General features: G+C 59.8%; 1 protein-coding gene across 14 annotated transcripts in view; it reads right to left on the bottom strand.

Annotated features, from left to right (window-relative positions):
• Positions 1 to 263: 263 nt before the first annotated feature.
• Positions 264 to 21700, bottom strand: part of TSPAN18 (tetraspanin 18) — a 183729-nt gene continuing 162292 nt past the window's right edge. For 8 of the 14 annotated variants that reach the window (XM_077114474.1, XM_077114475.1, XM_077114476.1 and 5 more), the window contains 7 exons: positions 21399 to 21471; positions 19311 to 19505; positions 11610 to 11684; positions 10699 to 10797; positions 10018 to 10200; positions 3679 to 3762; positions 264 to 1918 (listed from right to left, as the gene is read on the bottom strand). In XM_077114474.1, coding sequence (XP_076970589.1) covers positions 1871 to 1918; positions 3679 to 3762; positions 10018 to 10200; positions 10699 to 10797; positions 11610 to 11684; positions 19311 to 19505; positions 21399 to 21461 — 747 coding nt within the window. In that variant the 5' untranslated portion in view covers positions 21462 to 21471 and the 3' untranslated portion in view covers positions 264 to 1870. Of the gene's footprint in view, positions 1919 to 3678; positions 3763 to 10017; positions 10201 to 10698; positions 10798 to 11609; positions 11685 to 13014; positions 19213 to 19310; positions 19506 to 21398; positions 21472 to 21700 lie in introns of those variants that run through there. The other 6 variants (XR_013156959.1, XR_013156955.1, XR_013156958.1 and 3 more) reach the window with 6 other exon arrangements.

Here is a 21700-nt window from a genome sequence, read left to right as displayed (position 1 = left end):
GGCTCCCCCGGGCCTCAGGGCGTGATTCATGGAGTCATCAGGGCTGTGACAGGGACAGTGTGAGACAAGCCAGCTTGGAGGCCCAGAGAGGTGGCCAGGACTAGCAAGCCCAGGGGCAGCTGGGTGGGCTTCAGGCTTGGGCGTTGCAGCAGCACAGAGCTTCTGGCTGCATCTCAGGGGGCAGAGGCTGGGCGGCGCTGGGGCTGCACGCACAGCTCTGATACCTGCAGGTGACCAGAAGGCAGGAGGGGAGGCTGGGAGTGGGCACAGGGTGCCAGGGGCCTGTGAGACTGAACCGGCTCCTCCCAGGACTGCGATGGGGACAGTGGAGAGAGAAGATGAACCACCGTGCTGTTCCCTCCGTCCCCACAGCCTGGCAGACGGCACTGCTTAGGGTCTCCTGTCCTGTCCCACGCAGCCCAGCCACACCTCAGATCCGCAGCCAAGCCCACGGCAGTTGCCCCACCCTCGTCTAGAAGTTGAGGCCGGTGCAGAAGAGGCTGACCTGGGGCCGGAGCATGTGTGTGGATGAGTGGGGGGAGGGAAGACCCCCCCCCGTGCCCACCTAGGCCTGGAGGGAAAACTCAGAAATGTGCTGTGCATGATGAAGGGACAGGAAACGGTGCCACAGCAGAAACAGCTGAGATGCCTGGGGCTCTTGAGCCTGGAGACCAAGGGCTCACAGCCAGACACTGTCTAGGAACGAGAGACTGCAAGGGAGATACCACGGAAGCACAGAAAAACAGAGAGCTCTTCCATATACTGAGCTGAGGCCAGAGTCAGAGTTGCCCAGAGGCAGAGGGCTGCCTCAGGAGGTAGTGAGCTTCCCGTCCCTAGAGGTGGAAAAGCAGAGGGTGGAGAAGTCTTGGCAGGGACCTCATGAAGGACATCTGAGCTTCGGTTCTGGGGAGGTGGGGGGAGCTGGTTGACCCTGGGGGTTCCCTCTAGCCCTGGGAGCCACGGAGTTGGGGGAGTACAGGAAGGGAATGGGGTGGTGGGGAGAGGGGGGCAGTGTGGAAAAGAAAAAGTGATGTGTGGGGGTAGAGACCAGAATGAGGGCCCAGGGAACAAAGTTCAGAATTTTCTCAGCTTTAGAGCCGGGGGAAATAGTCCTGGCCTGTCTGCCTTCTCTCTTCCCAGGAAACCCAGATGCTGGAGTCAGGGAGGGGGGTGGCCAGCAGATCTGAGGGAACCCATGCAGCCCTGGATGGAGTGACAGGCTGCCCGGAGATGACCCAGGTTTCTGTGACTGTCACACTGTGTGACTTTGGACGAGTCATGCCCCTCTCTGGGCCTTTGAGATCATTTGGTCCAACAGATGAGGGAAGCAAGGGCCCTGCCAGCTGGGCCATTCTTGGATACAGTGTCCACAGCCCACTCGCAGCCCCTGCCCGGAGAGGGGTCAGACCCGCTGTAGGGTCTGAGACTTCGAGGCCGTGGTGGCTGAGTCTCCTGGAGGTCCCCCTGGGTTTCGCAACTTTCTCCCCAAGATTTGCTTTTGCTTTTGCTTCTCCGTTGCCTAAACCCTCATTTCCTTGGCCCCAGGTCCAGAAGCTGTGAGAGAGGGCCCAGGCCCGAGGGGGGCCCTGCAACTGACGCTCCTTTGGTATCGAGTGCAGTCTGCATTTTGGGTTCAGGCACTGGGTTCCCCGTGAGCGCCCGGGGCACCCATCCCAGAGTCCAGCGGGGTACTTCTGTCCATCATTTTGTCTTCATTTTGCTTTGTTAAAAAAAATAGCTGACCTCCTTCCACCCCTTCTCCTGGCCCTTACCTCCTCCCCTGGGGCCAGGAGGTCGGGGGTGGAGGGAGAGGGTGCAGGGTGCTGGGCAGTGGCGGGCAGGTGAGTGCTCAGTCCTCAGGCCACAGCCTCTACTGGATGCCACGGAAGAGACACATGGCAAAGATCATGGCGAAAAGCTGCAAAGGAAGCAGGAGGTGGCTTAGTCAGGCTGGGCCTGTGGCCCTCCGTGGCCCTCTGTGGCCACCCGCCTCTGGGCAGGACAGGCCTGGTGGGATTCTGATATTCCACCTGGGCAGGCCCCTCTGGCCATCCCACAGCCTTCATGTGTGCTGCGCCTGGAGAGAGTGGGGAAGTGGGCAAGGAGACGCAGCTCCAATCCCAGCCCCTGCTCACCCGCGGGGCTCACGACAGCCAGGCCCCTTTCCATAGGCTTTCCCGGGAGCCTCTGTGCAGACAAGGACTTGCACAGAGAGGTCACGCGGCCTGCCTCTGGTCACACAGCTCCAGGCTGAACCAGGGTGAGAGTCCACACGCTGCCGCCCCACACCCCCGACTGCTCCCGGTTCCAGATTCCTGGGAGGTGCCGGCCTTAAGTATGAGCAGCAACCTGATGACACAATATGGCAGGTGCTTTGTAAAGTGTCCCTGGGACTATTGTTAACAGGCAACACACAGGCTGCCCTTCCCAGAGCTGTGACAGCACAGTGACCGGACACCTGTCTGAGGGTCTGGGGAGGGGGACAGGCAGAGGCCTGGCTCAGGGACAGCCCTCTCTGACCAGAGTTGCAGATACTTGTGGCCACAGGATAGGTCTGTCTTTGCAGCAGGAGGCTACCTTGCTTAGGGACTCGTGAGTGGGGCTGGCTGTGAGGGCAGCAGATGCTCGGCCACCACCAAGGCAGACACCGCCGGCCTGCATCTGCAGCCCACACTGCCCTGAGGCACAGCTGTCAGCCCCGTGTGCCCAGGAGGCACCAGGTCCGACAGCCTGCGTCCGGGACTTGAGCTCCTAAGCCGGTGCCCTTCATGGGACGCTACCCCTGAGCCCCCCTTCCCAGCACGAGTCTGTGTCCTGTTCGCTGTCTGTGGCCTCCTCTGCAGGGCCTTGCCCACTCTCTGTCCCCAGAGCTAGAACAGAGCTGGCACATAGTAGGGCCCCACACAGGCTTGCTGACACCTTGAATGGAGCTAAGAGCTCTCCGGCTCGCCTGTTCCCAGTTCCCTGCTGGAAGCGGCTCCAAGCAGGGCTGCAGGGCACAGCGAGGAGCAGGAAGCGGCGTGTTTTAGGTGCCTGGTGTTCTCAGGACCCCTGAAAGCGGCCCTGCAGGGAGGCCAGGGGGCTGGGGGTCAGGCTGCCTCGCTGCGTTTCCCCACAGACTGCAGCCTGGCTATGTCCCCCCAAATGCCCCTTCTTGGAATGGACAGCTTGAGGAATGCTGCCCATCCTATCTCCCAGAGCAGCCAATCTGAGAGCAAGGAGAGGGGAGGAGAGGGCAGGGGAGGGGAGAGCGGGGGAGGGCAGGGGGAGGGTACCGCTCCTTCCTGTAGCCGACGCGCCACCTGGCGGTGGTCGTTAAGAACTGCAGCTGCCCACCTTTTCGGAGACTCCAGAGCTGGGGGGACCCAGGCCACCACTATGAGGCTAACAAGGCCGCAAGGCCCTGCCCACCCCACAGAGAAAGGGCCTGAGCTAGGCCCAGCGTCCCTCCTCTGAGCTGCCTGTGCCCACGGCTGGGACACTTGTTCAGCAGTCGTCTCGAGCCCAGCGAGGACTCAGGCAGTGGAAGGTCGCAGCGGGGCCTGCCGTCCAGGGCCCCCAGGTGGGTTAAGGAAACAGAGGTGGGGGCAGCTGGGATGCAGGCCAGGGACTCTGCCCTGCAGGCTGGCGCGAATGCCGCCCCTCGGGGCCGCAGAAAACACAGGGGGCCACACTCACCTCAACGGCCAGCACCCCTATGGCGAGGGCTCCAGCCAGGTACACGTAGGTTTCCAAGGCATTGAGGATGACCGTGTAACAGCCCTGGGAGGGAAGGGTCAGAGGTGAGGCCACAGCCACAGGGGTCAGCTGGGGTCAGCGCCCCGGGTTGGAACGGGTATGAGGCTGGGAACTGGCCCGAGGGCCACAAACACAGCGTATGGGCAGTGGTGAAGGGAGGCTGCGGCCGCAGGGCCAGCCCAGCCACACACCCACTTTCTGTAGCTGCCACAGTGATTGGGAAATGGGGAATTTCACTGACCTTTTTACTGCTCTCGAAACTATCAGACGGTGCAGCGAGGTGAGCTGTCATTTCCACGTGGCAGCGCCCAGCTCTGTCAGCAGCTGCTCCCTGGGTATCCCCAGCTCTCCCTGTCCCCTCCACCCCCACTCCTGCCCCCCACCTTACTCGTTCTCATCACCAGCCCGGAGGCTGGCTGCAGCTCCTGCCCCACGGAAATATAGCCCAGGCCCCAACCCAGCTCACACCCCAGGGCACCCTGCAGCCTTCCAGGGCCAGCCCAGCCCACAGCATGGCCCTCTAAGTGGACTTAATTCCCAGGTTAACCCTGCTTTCTTCCGTGGTCCTGGGGTTACTCAGACCGAAACAGGGGACACACAGACAGACAAGTAGTCAATGCGATAGGGCAAGGCTGGGAGCTCTCAGTCCATAGCTGTTACCCCATCTGACCCTGGGTGTCTCACGCCCTGTCATTCTTGGTCTCCCCTTCCCCCAGGCTGCTGCCTTGGAGGAGCATGCATGTAGAAGGGGAGAGTCCAGCCCTCTGTCTTCCTGAAGAGCGTGCATGTCCTTTGGGCCCAGCAGGGTCCCCAGGCTGGTGGGAGGGTGGGGAATCATGCCCGGCCACTGCTGTTTCTCTGCTGATACCCGAGTGTCCTGGGCACTCACCCCCGCTGCCAGCGCCCCAGAAGTACAGCCTCTTTGGCTGGAAGTGGACATGAGGAGGCCAGGCCCAGATGGGTAGAGAGCAGGGTCTGGCCTGGGAGTCGTGGCCAGGGTGGGCGTCAGGGTGCCCACTTGGTGGAGGCCGGCCAGGACTGGGCAGGAAGGGATGTGGGATGCACGAGTTGGCGCTCCATGGAGCAGAGGGCATTAAACCGACCCCGCCAGCACAATAACCCGAATCCATGGTGCTCTCCAGCTGACCATGCACCAAAGCCCTCTGGGAAGGTAGCTGACAGTGCAGATTGCAAGGCCCTGCCCCCAGACTCTGGACCAGTGGGTCTGATGTGGAGCCTGGGAATCTGCATTGAGAGCAGATGCCCCCGGTGGCTTCACAATGAAAGGGAACCGAGATGAGCTCCAGGCTTAGTTGTGCTGTGTCCCTGGCAGCCTGGCCGGGGGCTGTATGGTTAGGACAGTGCCACAAGAGGGCGCAGCAGGCCCCACCCAGGACAGCCTGGCCAGGGACCCAGAGAAAGGGCAGCCTGTCCACCCAACCAGGCCCCGTGGCCAGCCCAGACCTGCCTGCAGACCTTGCTGGAACCCACTCCCCTGCTCCGTTTAGCTCGTCTTACTGCCTCAGAACCCTGACGCGGAGAACACGAAAAGCTGACCTACTCTTGGGGTTGGGGAGCAGTGAGGGCAGCCCTGGGAAGGATGCCCCTGGCCTCCTGTCATCTTACCCTGCACGTGCCGACTCGGCTGGGGCCGGCCCAGCCCCGGCACATGCACTCTGGGTGTGTAAAGCACTCGTGGGTCAAGGGACTGTCCAGATGGGAGCAGCCATAACTCGGGGAGTGGTTCCCCATGGGGCCTGGAGCCCACCTGCCTGCCAGGGCTCACGGCCCAGCCTTGCTACTGGCTTGTGTCCAACCTTGGGCCATTCCCTTCCTCTCTGTCCTCAGTTGCCCCATCTGTAAAATGAGGCTCTTTGGATGCGCTTCCTCATAGGATGGGTGTGAGAATAAAATAATACGGGTAGAGCACTTTGAATGGCATCTAGCAAATAGCAAGACCTCAGTCCCGTTGGCAGTATCCTCTCCGTCCCTGTGCCCCTCTGGACACCTACCCTGAGCAGCAGGAGGTGTCTGGGCAGGGAGCTGTGCATGTGGATTTCCCTCCGTGTCTCTGGGGGTGGACACAATGAGGCCAGCCCTCTCCCCGTCCCCCCCATCTGTATCAGAAAGGCCAGGAGAGGCAGCACCTCCCTTCCTGAGCAGGGCACTGACTGTGGCATGCCCTGTGGGAGTGGGAGGGGAAGGGACTGGCATGACGCTGGGGGCCCTGTCAGCAAGGGCACAGCCCCGAGCCCCGAGCCTGCTTTGCAGCACCCAGGGCCCTGACCGCTCACCTCCTTTCTGCCAGGCTTTGGCACCAAAAGACCATTTAGGTCCCGGGATGGAACCACCCAGCAGACCAGCTGGCCCAGGAAGACTGCCCTGGGGGTGACCTGAGATGGTCTCGGACGGAGGAGGTGAGACGCGGGAGGACGGACAGGACGAAGGACGCGATCCTCCGGCCAGCGCCCACTCTGCAGACCTCTGCAGGCCCTCGTGGGGAAGAGGCTTTATCCGCACTTCCCACGGGAGGCGGCAGCAGCAGGGAGGGGGCTTCGCTTGCCTGGGCCCTGGAGAGAGCCCTGCCCTCCCCTTCATGAGGGGTTCCCACCCCCATCCTTACACTTGGAGGGGCCTCCTCCCGCAGCCTGCACTGGCCCCCTCTCTGCATCCCCGCTCTCCGGACAGGCCAGCGGTGCCGCCACGATAATCCCCATTGTGGGCTGAATTGTGCCCCTTCCCCCGCAAAAAGTTCAAATCCTCACCCCCAATCCATGAATATGAACTTATTTGGAAATGGGGTCTTCAGAGATGTTATTAGTTAAGATGAAGCCAAACTGGTTAAATAACCCAATACTACTGGGACTTCAGAAGAAACGGGCTGGGGGGTGGGGGGGTGGTGGACACAGGTGAACGGAGAGAAGATGGCTCTGTGAAGACAGAGGCAGAGATTTGCGTCTGGGGCCCAGAGCAGAGGCCGGGGGTTGCTGGGTGTCTGCAGAAGCTGGGAGGGGCCGGAACAGATGCTTCCTGCAGACCCTAAGGGAGCGCGGCCCTGCAGAAACCCTCATTTCAGAACTGAGACAAGACATTTCTGTGGCTTTAAGCCACTGGTTTTGGGGTCCAATGTGCCAGCACCTGCCCTAGGACACTAAGACACCCACACAGGCCTGCACCTCGAGCCGGCCCTGCCCCACCCACAGTGCTCTCTGCTTGGCTCCTGGAGCACAGGTGCTTCCTCCACCCCAGGACCTTTGCACGTGCTGCTCTCTTCAGCTAGGGTGCTTTTCTCCTGTCAGGAGGAGGAGGGTATGGCAGTTTGTGTCAAGGAGAGTGACACCCACACTCACAATCCACGAGGGAGCAGGTGGGGAGCACGGGGATAGGAACAAAGCAGAGAAAGAGTGATGCAGTGGGAGAGAAGACTCACGACCACCAGTCAAAAGGGGAATATGGGGAGTTCCCTACGGGTGGTCACTGTGCCGGCCTGGAGTCGAGGCCCAGCAGGATCGCTATCTCCGGGAGAACACGCTCTTGACTTGCCTGGTGACTGCCTTGTCCTGGAGGGTTGGGGAAATGCGCGGGAGGGGCTACCGTGCTGGCTCCACTCGCAGCAATAGGGGAGCCTGGGGCTTTGTTTCTCTTCAGTGGAGTTCAGTGGTGGACAGGGCTGGTGGGCCAGCGCCACACCCATTGACAAGTGCCCCTTGCCTTAGCGCTTGATGGCCAAGGGATACAGTCCTGTCCAGCAGGACCCGGAGAGAAGTCCGCTATGCTTTCTGGGAAACTAGCTGATGTCACACTTTCCCTTTCTCCCTGCCTTGACCTTAGGTGGGATGTCTGGAGCCTTGGCAGCCATTTTCCCACCATGCAGCCGTCAAGTACAAGGAAAGGCCTCAAGGCTGAGAGAGACCACACCCTGACTGCCAGGACTGAGCTATTAATGCAATGAGAGCAGCCACCGTCTTCAGAATTCTTTCCATGTATAAAATACAGACCAAAAGTTACCTAAGGTCCTTTATTTGGGGTTTCAGTTACTCACAGTCAAATGGGTTGCTCTGACTCGGGACTTGTGATGCGGATGTGAGACAAAGCCATAAATGCATCCTGGCCTTCAGGAAAGTGGGTTTCAGGAGAAAAACAAATGGAGAAGCCCCACAGTAGAAGCTTTTAAAAGGGAAGAATCCTCAAGAGGAATCCGAGCGTCTCAGAAAAGAAATCCCAGAAGTCACTCTCAGATGATTCTCCAGAGGAAAAGGAGAGGAGACATCATAAAGAATTAACGCGGCTCTGCAGAGACCGCTCTGAAGAGCTTTGATTTCAAAGCTGTGCCCAGGAGATGGAAAGAGGCGTCCTAACGATGACGCCACAAGCGGGAAGCACACCAGGACAAAGCACAAAGGGACAGGGCCCCACGAAAAGCCTTTTTGAACAATTTAGAAGCAGCATTAGAAGGACGTATGTTTGGCTGCAAGCAACTATCCCAAATAGTGGCCCCTTAGACAAGTTAGACTTTTCTTTTCTTTGCTACCATATGAAATCCTGAATTATGGCAGCTATTCTGCTCCAAGGAGTTGTTGGTGGTCCAGGCTCTCTCTCTCCTGATGCTCTGCCATCCTAGGTCCCCTCCCTCATTGCAAAGCCCAAGATGGCCTGACACCACGGTGCATTCCACCCAGCAGGAGAGGCTGCTCGCCTCCCTCTGGCTGAAACTTGGTCCCACATGACCTAGCTGCAAGGGAGCCGGGACAGCAGCCTTCACCTGAGGGGATGGAGTCTGAGGAGCACTCTTTCCAGGGAGGAAGGGGTAAATGGGGCACGGGGCAGTCAGCAGTCTCTGCCACAGTACGGGGACTCTAAGATCCAGAGAGGTATCCGGCCCAAGGTGGTGCAGCAGGTAATGCGCCCAGAATCCAGCCAGGCTGCCTGACATACACCGAAGCCTGAAAATTTTCCATCACATCCCACGGCCTCTCCCCATGCAGGTCTCCCCAAGGCTATGGACCAAACCTCTGGCGTGGCCGTCCCCACCCTGAGCCCACAGGGGCTGGATACCAGGACCCTCATTTCCTGTCCCCCCATCCAGGAGGGCCAGGCTGGAGAGGCAGAGGACTCAGCTCCCGGGTCTAGCCAAGTCCCGACACGCCGTGGACAGGGGGCAGGGACAGGCGCAGGGACAGGGGCACTGAGCTCATGGAGCAAAGACGAGGCTAGAAAGGGCCTCGACAGACGCCAGGGCCTTAGCTCCCTGCCACCTCCTCTGGGACACGCAGAGGCCCGCCTCGGGTAGGCCAGTTCTAGCCCAGTGTCTGGTTTCATTTTCTTCCTAGCAAGTATTGTCCTGTGTAATGATGACTTCTGGTCTGTCTCACTTGTTTATCATCAGCTTTCTCGCACTAGGCTGTGCGCCCCACAGGAAGAGGCGCCTTGCCTCCCGACCCCTGCTGTGTCCCCTGCTTCTGACTCTCTCAGACCTTCTCATTAAAGGCTTAACCCAGCAACAGACTCGGAGGACGGTGGAGTCCACCCTCGATCTCTCTCCCTCCCCTCCTGCCTAGCCTGGCACACACACACACACACACACGCATGCACGCACATGCACACTCACATTTCAGGGCAGGACTGGTCAGTGAGGCGAGAGGGCTAAAAAATAAGGGCATTGCCGGTTTTAGAGAGAGGGGCAAAGCCAGGGCCTCTGTTTTTCCCAGAGTTGGCAGAGGAAGGGAAAGGTTTCTTCTGAGGCTGAGACGAAGTCCCTGGATTGCAAGAGAAGCAAAGAAGTCTGGGAGCTGCTCTGGCCTTGGAGAGTCAGGTCAGGGGGACCCTGCTGCCTGGGGACCAGGGGCTGCATCCACATGGCAACTGTGAGCATTCTCCAAACTAGACCCATCTCCTCCCCACGTCCGGTTCTGGTGCCCAACCTGCCTTGTGGGACGCTCAGGGACTGTTCTGCCTGGAAGAAAGGAAAACTCCTACCTGCCCCTAGATCCCGGTCCTAAATGCCCACTCCTCTGACCTGTGCCTTCCCCAGACTACCTGCCATCCTCATGCTTTGCCCCCTTTGGTTGGATCTCATGTGCTGACCATCAGCTGCAGTTCAAAGACCACAGCCGAGATTCCCGTGGGAGGGCTGGGGTGCCTGCCCGGGGGACTGCGGGGCGCCTTACTGGTGGGCTGTGGGGGCACCCCCAGATCCTCTGGCTCCAAGCATTTCCCGACCCCCAACACTGCTGCCCCAGTCCCCATAGGCCAGATACCCCGCTGGGAGGCCAGCTGTACCTGCTTGTTCAGGAACAGGTCCCTCCCCAGGAGACACTCCTCCCTGCTCAGTAGGACCCCTTCCCGACTCTGGGGCTCTCTCCGGCAGCAGGCCTCGGGGACCTCGTCACTGTCCAAAGTCAGGAGCCGAAAAACCGACGCGAACTTAAAGTCTTCAGGCCCGTTCACACCACAGCAACCAAACTAGGAGGGGAGCAAGGACCAGCGTTGGTTTGGGGGCGGGGTGGGGGTGGCGGGGGCAGAGGGGCAGAGCAGGTGGAGCCCTAAATGAGGAGTGTGGCAACCCGGTGCATGTGCTGTCCCGCCTCTCCTGTGTGACCTTGGGAAGGTCACCCAGCCTCTCTGAGCCGTCAGTGCCCTCATCCGTAAAAGGGGGTGATAACGCCCACCTTACTTGTACTCATCCAGCAGCACTTGCTGTGAGTACAGTTTCCTCTGTGACAGCTACTTTTGGCCGAGAAGCCAAGTCTCAGGTTCCACCCTAAGTGTTGACTTGGACTGCCCGGCAAGGTCAGCCCAGCAAGGTCAGCCTGGAATGCCATGGCCCTGCCGATTCTGAGGCCACGCCGGGCCCCCTGGGAGACGCCCTGGTGGGTGCAAGGGCAGACGGCTCTGCGGCCGGACATCTGCCACCCTGGGCGTCGTGGCTGTGGCTGCCCCAACAGCGCTGGGCTCACTGACCGTGATCATGACGGAGTTCCAGGTGGCGGAGAAGACGTCCGTGTCGTTGCCGCCCTGGTAGCGCTTGGCGAGCTCCTTGGTGAAGAACTCGCGGGTGAGCTGGGGGCGGAGGGAGGGGTGTGCTGGGACCCACGGCTCGGTGCGGCCCTTGCCCCCACCCCAGACCTGCCCGGGGGTGGGGGGTGGAGTCAGAGGGAGGGCCTGGCATCTGCTGCCTCGCTGGGATCCCCCCAGGCTGCTTAGCCCCGAGGTCACATCGGCGCTCACCACCGGTCTTTCCTAAAAGAGGCAGTGCCAAGCGCCCTGCACACCTGCGGCCGGGGCACGCCCGGAGCCTCTCCGAGGGGGGTTGATCCAGGGCGGGCGGCTGCCCCCCACCCCCCAGGCTACTCTTCTGAGCCCGCAGGGCCAGCCTGGTGCCTCCGGCCCTCAGCTGCCCCCTGCCCTGCTCTGTGTCCTTAGGGGAGGGAGCTGGTGCCCTGGAGGCGCCTGAGCCCCCGGAGTGAGGTGGTCCGAGAGCAGCCAAAGATGCTGCTGGGCAGGCCTGCCTGAGAGCACCCATCTTCCTACATTCTGAGGCTCAGGGGGAGCCCCTCTGAGCACCCCTAAACCACCCAAGGATGACAACTGGACCATCGTGGGGCAAGGTATGGGCAGAGGATCGCAGAATCAGGTATGGGGCTGCCCTGGGGGCTTTGGAAGAGCTGGACCCCCCCACGGGCCTGGAGTCTGTCCTTCTGAAAGCCCCTCAGGGAGAGCTCGTGGGCCCCCTGAGCCGGGGGTGGGTCAGGGTCTGGGGCAGCAGTGCTGGAGGAGAGGCTGCCTCCGCCCACTCTGCCAGGCCCTCCTGGAACGGCCCCTGACTGCTCACTGGCGGCACCGGGGCGGGAGGTATAGGGCCCTGGACGTACGTTCTCTCTGAAGAGGAAGGCCAGGATGGCGGCTGAGAGCTCTGCCAGGAAGATGACCAGGATAAACAGGAAGAACTGCAAAGAGAGGAGGGCAGGTTCGTGACCCCCAGGGCATGCCAGAGCAGCCAGGCCATGGCAGGAAGGGGTCAGGGTGGGGTTCGCCAATGCGGCATCTTGGCGTCCTTCCACCCACCGCACAATCGCTATAATATACTGACCTTGTGAAGCAACCCCCTGCCCCTTTTTCAAAATAAACATACTAACGATCTGTCCTTGGAATCAATCAGGTTGTAATAAAAATCCGGGAAAAGTAGACAAATAAACATGCCTTTTGTGCAAACGGCACCCTCAGATGAGGCACCCTCTGTGCAGTGTGCGACCTGAACAACCGCACTGGGCAGCCCTGGAAGGAGACCATGAAACCCGTCTGCTCCCCTCCAGGTGGGGTCCCCTCCAGGTAGATTATTTGAGCTTGGGAATCCTGAGTGCCCCTGTGGATCCCTGGCTGGCTTCCCCCACCCCAAATGCCACCCGCACCAGGGCCGCCTCTACCTGCCCCACTGACGCTGGGGGACCCTAAGTGTGGCCGCCCTCTGAGAGGCTTGGGCAGCTGGGTCTGTGGCAGGCTTCTCTACCCACCCCACTAACCTACCTCCTGCTCCCCACCCCTCGTTCCCATGGAAAGTGGGAAGGTGCTGTTGATCTGTAGCCAAAATAGAGGCACAAGACAGGGGGAAAGGTGGCGCATTCATCCAAATCTGAAAATGCAGGGGCTGGAGTGTGAAATCCAGCACAGAGCCCCCAGATCCACTCACTGCATTTCTTGATGCCAAATTAGCCAATGCACTTCTTATCTCAGGGCCCTCATAGACTCTGTTCCTTCTGCCAGGGATGCCCTTCCCTTCCTCCCCAACTAGCTGCTCATTTTTCCAGATCAGGGTAAACCCCAGCTCTTCTCCTGGTGAGAAGCCTCTCCTGACTTCCCCAGGCAGAAGGAAGCACTCCTTCCCCTGGGCCCCCCACATCACAGTGTCCCATGGAAGTGTCCACATGGCAGAGGCTGCACCCCACTAGATCCCTAATCTGTGCAAGGGCTGTGACTCAGCTCTCTGAATGCCCAAGGCCTGGGCAGCACAGGTGTCAGCACTCGGCTACCGAGTGAATGAATGCCTCGCCGTAAGGCCAGGAGGAGACCTTGATATTCTTCTACGTCTCATCCCCTTGACCCCGTGGGCATGTTTTGGGCCCAGAGCTGTTGGCAGAAGGCAGAAATGGCTTTGCTTCATTATCCACACAGGTGGAATCCCACGCCCCCCTGGAGTCATCAGCTCACCTGGAAAGCAGCAGCAATGGAAGCCAATTTAATCCCCGTGCCCACACGGGCACTGGACCACACACCCTGCCGGCTACCTGCTCGGCTGCACCTGAGACCTGCACCGGTGCCGGCTGTGCAGGGGCTGGGAGGAGGCAGAGGCCCCGGGCGTGCGGTCAGGCTGCCTCCTCGACTTCAGACCATCGCTCAGCACCTCCCTCCCTGAGCCTCAGTTTCCTCATCTGGAAGATGGGATGACAGGGCCCACTTCCCAGGTGGGGCTGGGGGAACTCATTGTGGAGAACGGAGAAATTAGGGATGTGCACGTGCACAGCCGCCTGCTGTCAACAAGCCCCAGCAACGCTTGTGCTGCCGAGGTCATCACGCGCGTGGGAAGGAGAGGGAAGCCCAGCTCACGGGCAGTGTGCTACGCGAGCCTCAGGGTCCCCGTCCTCGAGCTGCATTCAGCCCTTCCCAAGACGCTCAGAGGGCTGTCGGCGCCTCTGTTCTGGAACTTGCTTTTTCTTTCAGCCGGAAACGGGGTTTCTCGGTCACTTTATTCCCAGGCCTCACTTAGGCTCCTTCCCTGTTTAGAGGCTGCAGCTGCCCCACGACCACCCTGTTCCCGAAAGCGCTTGGGCTCTGCGCCGCTTCAGGAGGAAACCTCGGGATGGAGCTAGAAACACTCCCTCACGCCTGGAACCGGACATCAAACGTCTCCTAGACCCGTCGTGCCGTCTGCTTTACTGTCAACGTCCGGACCAGGGACGACCCCTCACTCAGACAGCTCAGTGGGCACAGACGTGGGATTCCCTCCCCATCACCGTCCGGACCCAGGGACGACCCCTCACTCAGACAGCTCAGCGAGCACAGACGCGGGATGACCTCCCCACCCCAGCTCTGCTCTTCAGCCTTTGTCGTCACCCCTCACGCCGCACTCAGCTCCGCCATGCCGCAGTCCCCGGAGCGCCGCGGTCCTGTGAGGTTGCACGGGCTCCCACCAGGTCCAGGCTGCCCAGGATGGGGCTTCTGGCTCCATCGAGGTTGGTCTGGTGTTGGAGCTGGATGCTTTTTTAGACGGTTTCTTTGATGTCTCATCCTCCTTTTCCACAATTGGGGAAACTGAAGGCCAGAGAAAGGAAAGGAGTAGCCCAGAGGTGTCCAGCTTATAAATTTCAGAGCAAACCCTGTGCCCTTCAGCCAGTGCTCTCCCAGCACCGCAGCTCCCGTGTGTGATGAAGAGTGTGGCGGAATTCCGGGATTCTGCTTCCCGTGGTCAGTGGGCCCTTGCCGGGGTCAGCTGCGTCCCTGCCCGGAGCATCAAGAGGGTTTCTGTCCCCAAGCCAAACGCTCCTGCACTCCCTGGAGGCTGGAGATACTCCGGGCCGAGGTCTGGGGGGGGGGGGGGGCAGAAAGCCCCCCCCAGGGAGTCATGTGCCAGAAGGGTCTGTCCACCCCCGAAGCCTGGGCATCTCACCTCGCTCCGTCTCGCCTCCAGCTCTCCCCCGCCAAGGCTGGGCGGCTCCCGGCTGAGCGGCTCCTGGCTGAGTGGCCACCGAGGTGTGTTCTTTCTCCTGACAGTGACGGAGCCCCTGGCACAGGTCCTGGCACTTCCATTTGGCTGGTGATGGATTGTTGTCTGGTTCCATTTCGTGCAACTTCTGTAAGGAACGCCTATCTCCCAGCCGAGCTCTTGGCACATCCTGGGACAGGCAAAGAGCAGCCCTGGAAACGGTTTCTGTCCACCCGAGGCGGATGAGCTGCTTGGGCTATTGACGTGCCGGAGACAGGTATGATGGATGGTTAAGACAGGTTCCCGAGCCTTGTCCGCCCCGTGCTCTCCCGGCTCTCGTGCAGGATGACCTCGCACAGCTTAAAGGAGATAACGTAGGAAAGGGCTCAGCATGAGGCTGGCATGACATGAGGACTCCTCGGACGGTGGCTCAGAACTGGGAGGAAGCACAGCCTTCCTGAAACAAGGGCTGGTGCCGGTGTCCTCTGCAAAAACAGCCACAGCGGCCGTTGGCCACATGCCTGCGGACCCACGTGGGCCATCCCAATTAGCTCTCCGCAGTGCTGCGAGGCGGGAGAGGTTATTGTCACCACCCCCATTTTACTGCTGGGGAAGCCGTGGCTCTGAGGGGCCTGGTGATCGGTGGCCCGGCCGGTCCTTGGACACCAGCCTCGGAGTCCGGACACAGCTTCTCACCAACAGGTTATCCTGGAACCTGCCTGAACTTCAGGCCTTGAGACTCGCAATGGGCCTGCAATGGCTCCGTGGGCCACTTTATCCGTGTGGAGGTGAGCCAGGAACAGAGCTGAGCAAGGCGTGTGCTTTCTCTCTGAGCCATGAGCACAGCACGATGGCTGGTGTGGTCGACTGGGTCGTGTCCCCCACAAAGCCATGTCCAAGCGCAGCCCCTGCCCCTCCAGTCCTGCGGCTGTGGACTCACCTGTGAATGGCATCTCTGAGGACGAGGCCAAACTGAATCGGGTGGGCCTTACCCAGTACGACTGGAGGCCTCATAAGCAGAGGGAAGTGGACACAGTAGTAGGACAAGCCACAGGGGGAGCAGAAAGTGACCAATCGCAGGAGCAGAGATGGAAAGCCAGCAAGCCACCGCCAGCACACTCCAGACGTGGGAGAGGGCTCGGCCCGCTGTGCTGGTCTTGGTGTTGGTCTTTCCGCCTCCAAACTGTGAGCCAGGAAGTCCCTGTTCTTTGAGCCGACCAGCACGCGGCATTTGTTCTAGGAGCCCTGGAAAACCAAGACAGCTGGGAAGGTGGTATTATTATTCTCGTTTCCACATGAGCATCCTGAGATTCAGAGAGGTCAAGTCACCCACCCCAGGTCACACAGCCAGGAAGTGGCAGAGCAGGGCTTGGGACCCTGGTTCCCCTGCCTCGAGAGCCCAGGCATGCTCTTACCCACACCTCCCAGCCTGCCTCCTCTCCGCTCCTTCATTCCAGAGCTGTTTATTGGGCACCTACTCAGTGCCAGGCAGACTGCCGGGCACTGCTATACAAAGGCACATGAGGCAGAGTTTACATTGAGCCGAAGCGTCAAGAGATGAACTGGTAACACATGGGCCAGGGAAGTGACTTCCCAGAGGGAGGGGCTTGGTACAGCTCCCCCCTGCTCCCTCCTGGAACATGGGCTTGCCAAGGGATGACCCTAGTGTAGGTACATGTGTGCCACCTGAGGGAATGGGGAGGGTGGTGGCACATCGGCCTCCTTAGCAGTACCACTTCTGCAGACTTGCCCCTTGCAGCAGGAAATTGCTTCCTGGTGCCAAACACAGGGGACCACTGGTCTGGCCACGCTTCCCCACGCTTCCTGGGGCCTCCTCTGGCTTTCCCCAGGTTTGCTCGCCTGGAGATGACCTAACCTCACTCTGCTCGCCTAGGGCCACATCTGCCAGTTACTCCTGAACCTGACAACCCTTTGCTTAGGATGGAAACATTAACATCAGGGCAGAAACGACTATTTTGTCACTCATGAGCCTTTCCAGTCTTTTCTAATCCATCTGCTTATGGGTACATCTGCTTTCAGTTCTCATCCTAATAAATATTTACTAAAGTTACATACCTCATGTACAGCTCAGCTTGCTAATCTCTTTTCAGAAGGTTCACGTCTTTTTGCAGTTCACTTTTCCACTGAGCTTGCCTTTATTGTATAATATTAAAAAATGAGAGTCTTTAGATAAATTGGCTTAAAAAATCCTTGAAATGCTTAAAGGTAAGCAAAAAGGAAAAAGAGATGCTACCAGATTTTCATCCGGGAGTGGGCTGGCTTTGTCCTAGTGTGGGTTTAAATGCTGTAAACGATCAGCAGGAGTTTTTGGGAAATGTGTCCTTAGATAAGTTGATCACGAGGTGACCTGGCCATCAGACAGACTGCTGCCAGCCTGAGGGCCCTGGGCGTGTGAGTTCGCGGCCTCAGAGCAGAAGCAGAAGGCTCAGCTAACCCTGCCCTCCAGGAACTGCTGCCTCTGCAGACCTGTAAACCACAGTCCCTGAGTGGCCAACGGTGCTCCTTAGCCCCGTGGAAGGCAATCCTCCGTCCTCCCCAGCAGACTCAGGAGGTGCTCCTGTGGTTCTAGGAGGACCCCAGCAGCCAGCAGGGATGCAGCTCGGTGCCCCTCTTCAGCAGGAACCACCACGGAGCCAGGTCCAGGTTGGAAGCAAGAAGTGGTTCTTCTTATTTTTAGGTCATGAACTTCTTTGAAAACCTTCCAGAAGGTGCAGCTTACACACGAACACACACACACACAAGGCCCTCCTGGAACATTTTGCATGTAAATTTAGGTGGATTTTGAACCATGGGACTTCATTTCACATTAGGAGTGCCTGGACCAGCCTTGTGCTGGGAGATGGGAGACCGGGGCCCCAGCAAACCTGTCTCTGACCAAACCGTGACCCTGGGCACAACTGTTTGCAGGGTTCCGGCCTCAGAGAGGAGAATTAGGGGCTGCAAAGAGAGAGGGAGGCATAGAGAAACGGGCAGAGGCAAAGCTAGAGAGAGGGAGAGGGGCATGCAGTGGGGGTGTGGGGATAGAAACAAAGAGATTGAGAGAAAAACAGAGAGAGAGAGAAAAGACAGACATAAAGATGATCATTCTGGGAGAGAGCAAGTGGGAGAAAAAAGACAGAAGCGAGGGGCGGGAGTGCGATCAGGTCGGGACCCCGCCGGCAGCCAGGACAGGGGCCGCAGCCCACCTTGCCCGTCCCAGGGGGATCTGGCACGTCTCTTCCTCTCTCTGCTCTCTCTGTAAGTGCTGGGGAGAGGATCTCTTCATCCAGCTGGCAGATTGGAGGGGGGCACTGAGCTGGAGAAGACTGGAGACGCCTCAGCCTCCTTCCCAGCCTGCCTCCCTGTCTCGGCTTGGGAGACGAGCCCATTAACAACGCAGGAGCCCCCGGAGGCCGAGGCGAAAGGGAGACGTGTGCCTCGGGACCTGGCCTCCTCCACGTCGAGACCTTCCTGTGCTCGGCCCGTCCCTGCCCACCAGGTGGCGGTCGCAGGAGCTCTTTGTTTCTCTCTGAAGCAAGTTTGGGGTGTTTGCTTCCCCTGTCCAGGGCCAGGCAGACCCAAGGCTCCGGGGTCACGCGCTGCACAGCGGATCTCACTCTCTCACCGTGACACGGAAGGGTGCGGCGCAGCGCGTGCTAATCTGGCAGGGGGGCACTGTGCGCCCCGACGTTCTCTGGGTGCTTGTCCGTAGAATGTAAAGAAGCGCCCCAGCTGGCCAGCCTGAGTCTCCCCATCCTGTGACCCCCCTACCGCGATGGAGCGGACCCGTCCACACACACAGCCCCAGGCAGGGTGGTTCTCGCGGACCTTCAGTGGGACGGGGCTCAGCTCCCACGTCGTGGCCCTGAGCCTGCAGGACCCCTGGGGAGAAAAGGCCTGTCCAGCAGGGCCAGGGAAGCAGCAGAAGCCCAAAGGCCACGGCCCGTGGGAGCCCACCGGCGCTTGTCAGCCTCCTCGTGTGACAGGCAGGCACACCGAAGCTTGGAGAGGAAAGAAGCGGGGCCAGAGGGGCCCAGCCAGGGACACAGCCGGACACACATTCGAACCCATGCCCGCCGCCCGCCCGCCCATCTTCACTCTGCCTGGCTGCCTCCGACTTGTCTTGGAGGCAGGAGATGGTACCTCCTGGTCACTGACGCAGCCTCAGCGCCCAGTGAACCGTGCACCCACACGGCCATTTGAGGACTATTTAATGAATAGAGACACTTCAGAGAGCGCATCATTTCTGCTTAGAATTGGAGGTCTGAGAGGCGAAGGGGTTCATTCAACAGTGAAGCATGCTAGCGAGGGTGTTCTTATAAGCAAGCTAGTAACAAAGCATCACACGGTGGCCGGTGTCCCCTCGGCCTGGCTTTCCTGACCCGGGGCAGCTCGCCAAGTGGCAGGCGCGGACCAGGCAGAGGGCAGGCTCCGGAAGCCGGGGCCGCAAACGGAAAAGGCTGGCGACCTTCCCACTCCAGGGACACGGGCGTGCCTTCGGGTGAGGGTGCAGGCACGGCGTTGGTTAAGGAGTAAAGCCTAACAGGGGCAGGAAGGGGCTGCAAGGGTGAGGGTGCGGGCACGGCGTTGGTTAAGGAGTAAAGTCTAGCAGGGGGCAGGAAGGGGCTGCAAGGGAGCAGCCCTCCCAAAGTCATGGTGAGGCAAAGCTCTGTCTTGGCCTCCAAGCCCCTGGGGGACCCTCTCTGGGCTTCAGGACCACTGACTACGGGGAGGAGGCTGGGCGAGCTGGTCTCCTGGGTCCTTCCGGCGCTGACAGCCTGCGTTTGGGAAGAACTGTCAGTGTCTGAATGGAAGCCAGGACCCGGGCGTCGGCAGCCCCCCCCACACCGGGTGCCCACGGGCGGGGGTTACTCACCAGCAGCAGCAGACACTTGTTCTCGCGGAGAGCCCCACAGCAGCCCAGGAAGCCGAGCAGGAAAAGCAGCCCCCCCATGGCCAGGAGGAGGTAGGCGCCCGTGACGAGGAGGGGGTTGGCGGTCACAATCTCCCGAAAGCCGGTGGGGTCCACGAGGACCCACGTGCCGAGGCCCAGCAGGCTGGCCCCGCCCAGCTGCTCCCGGAGGTCAAGGGGGAAGAGAAGAAATAGGCAAATGCGCAGGTGAGACACCCATACAACACTCCATTCCCCCAGGCAGGGCCCCAGGGGCAGAGGCTGAGGGTGCCTGGTGAGCTGGGCAGGGATTCCACTTGTGGTGTGAACCACTGTCCCAACAGAGCCTTTAATTGCTTTAAACTTTTGTTAGTCTGACCTTCAACTAGAACATGCATCCTCCAAATCCAACCTTCCACCACACCCTACCCCGGCTGTTGAAGACCACGTGGTTTAGCCTGTAAGAACTACAGGATTATGAGGCGCTTAATCCAACTCTGCCATTCCACATTGAGGCCCAGAGAGGGCAAGTGGCTTGCCAAAGGTCACACAGTAAGTCTGTGGCAGAGCCAGAGCTGAATCTCAGGCCTCCTGATTCCCAACCCCAAGGACCTTAAAAAAGTTCCCCTCCAGGGTTACCCCGAGGGACATGCCATCAAGTTGGGCTCCCACCCTCAGAACTAAGGCTTCAACACGGCCTCATTTACATCTGGATCTGCATGTATCGCCCATCTCTCTCTGTGCCTATTATCTTTGGAGAGAGGCAGCTTACTCCAAAGAAAGACTGTGCCACTTATTAGCTGTGTGACCTTGGGTAAGCAGCTTAACCCCTCTGAGCCTTAGCTTCCTCGTGGTTGAAAGGAGATACTAATTCCCATCTCTGGCGGCAGCCCTGGGACGAAAGGACAGAATGGGTGTGAATGCGCTTAGCAGGTTTCAACTACGTCTGTTTCATTTTTTCTTGGGCACAGACAAGCACTGGTGGCAAATCTGTTGCAGGGACTCTGCAGCTCGGCATCACTGTTTTGGCACCACATTTGAAATCCCTCTGTGTGGTGGGGGACTGAGGCCCCCAGAGGCAATATTAGATGGTGGCTACTGCACACTGCCAAGCTTCAGCCGGGTGGAGGGGGCAGTGCCAGCCCCAGGACCACTGGGTGGCCCGGGCAAAGCATGAGGCATTAGGTTTCATCAGGGCCCAGCAGTGGGGGCGTGAGAAGGAGGACATCTCAACCGCACAGCATATATTCATGCTACGTGTGTTGTGCAAACTCTCTCTCCCATGCCTCCCTACAAAACTTCTGCGGAACCTCATGACTCCTGGTGGCCGGTGGAGGTGTGGGACTCAACGACTGCATGTGGAATTTGGGCTGGACCTGAAATGGGGCGCTGGGGTTTGTCAGCGGCGCCCAGAGTTCTCTGTGGGGTCCCTGCTCTTCAGGACCACGGGGAAGGGAAGGCAACCCAGGGCAGCTGCCAAGACGTATGAAAAATACAGGAGAGCAGAGCAACTGAGACAGAGCCAGGGTCTCTCCCAGGGGCATCTGCTCTTCCAGAGACGGGCTGCGGCAAGGCCAAAGGCTGCAGCCACGTCCGACAAGGTTGCAGGGCTCTGCTTTCCTCCGCCCTGGGCGTGGGCTCTCACACCCTCCGGAGAGGGACACAGAGCTGGGATCTGAACTGGGGTCTTTAATCCCAGGGACAGTTCTGATTATACCAAATGCTGTATCATCGGTTCAGCTCTGGGGGGTCAGGTTGAGTGGGGCTCCCTTTGCTGCCCCCCGACCAGGGTCAGACCCAAGGTGAGTGGCGGGACCGAGCCCCTTTGCTGGGGTTGCTGAGCTATCCCAGGGGCCTGCACATACCTCTCCCCTCTGACGGGTGCCCTGTGGGGTGGGCGCCTTTTGGGGTGGGCACCACTCCATGACACCTGGCTGGGGAGGCGCCCCTGCCTCTTGTGCTGGCCTCTGCCGGGCTCCTGAGTCTCAACCCACCACAGCTACTGCAAAGCAGCAGCGGTGCTGACCCCGAGCCAAGGCCTAGGAGACCCCGGGCGAGTTTCTGGATACTTACAAATATGAAGAAATTGAAAACGAACATCAGGTACTTCATGCAGCTCAGACAGTCACCTTCCATGATGCTCCACCTGCAGAAGAGCAAAGCACCTCAGCCCTCCTGCTGGGGCACCCCGCCAGAAAGAGCACCTGTCCCCTCCCAGCCCGCCCCGGGGGGCCCGTGGCCTGCCCCACCTTCCCGCTGGGTAGAGAGGGAGGCTGATGACGACCCCTCTCAGGGGAGCGTCAGTTTACCCTGTGGGGCGGGAGTTAGGGGTGAGAAGGTAGAGACAGCTGGCCTGGGTTCAAGCCCTGGTTCTA

Source organism: Tamandua tetradactyla, chromosome 8 (genome assembly GCF_023851605.1).
Source record: "Tamandua tetradactyla isolate mTamTet1 chromosome 8, mTamTet1.pri, whole genome shotgun sequence".
NCBI classification, from domain to species: domain Eukaryota; kingdom Metazoa; phylum Chordata; class Mammalia; order Pilosa; family Myrmecophagidae; genus Tamandua; species Tamandua tetradactyla.
The sequence above is the reverse complement of the archived record's forward strand: the minus strand, read 5'-3'. Positions and strand labels throughout refer to the sequence as shown.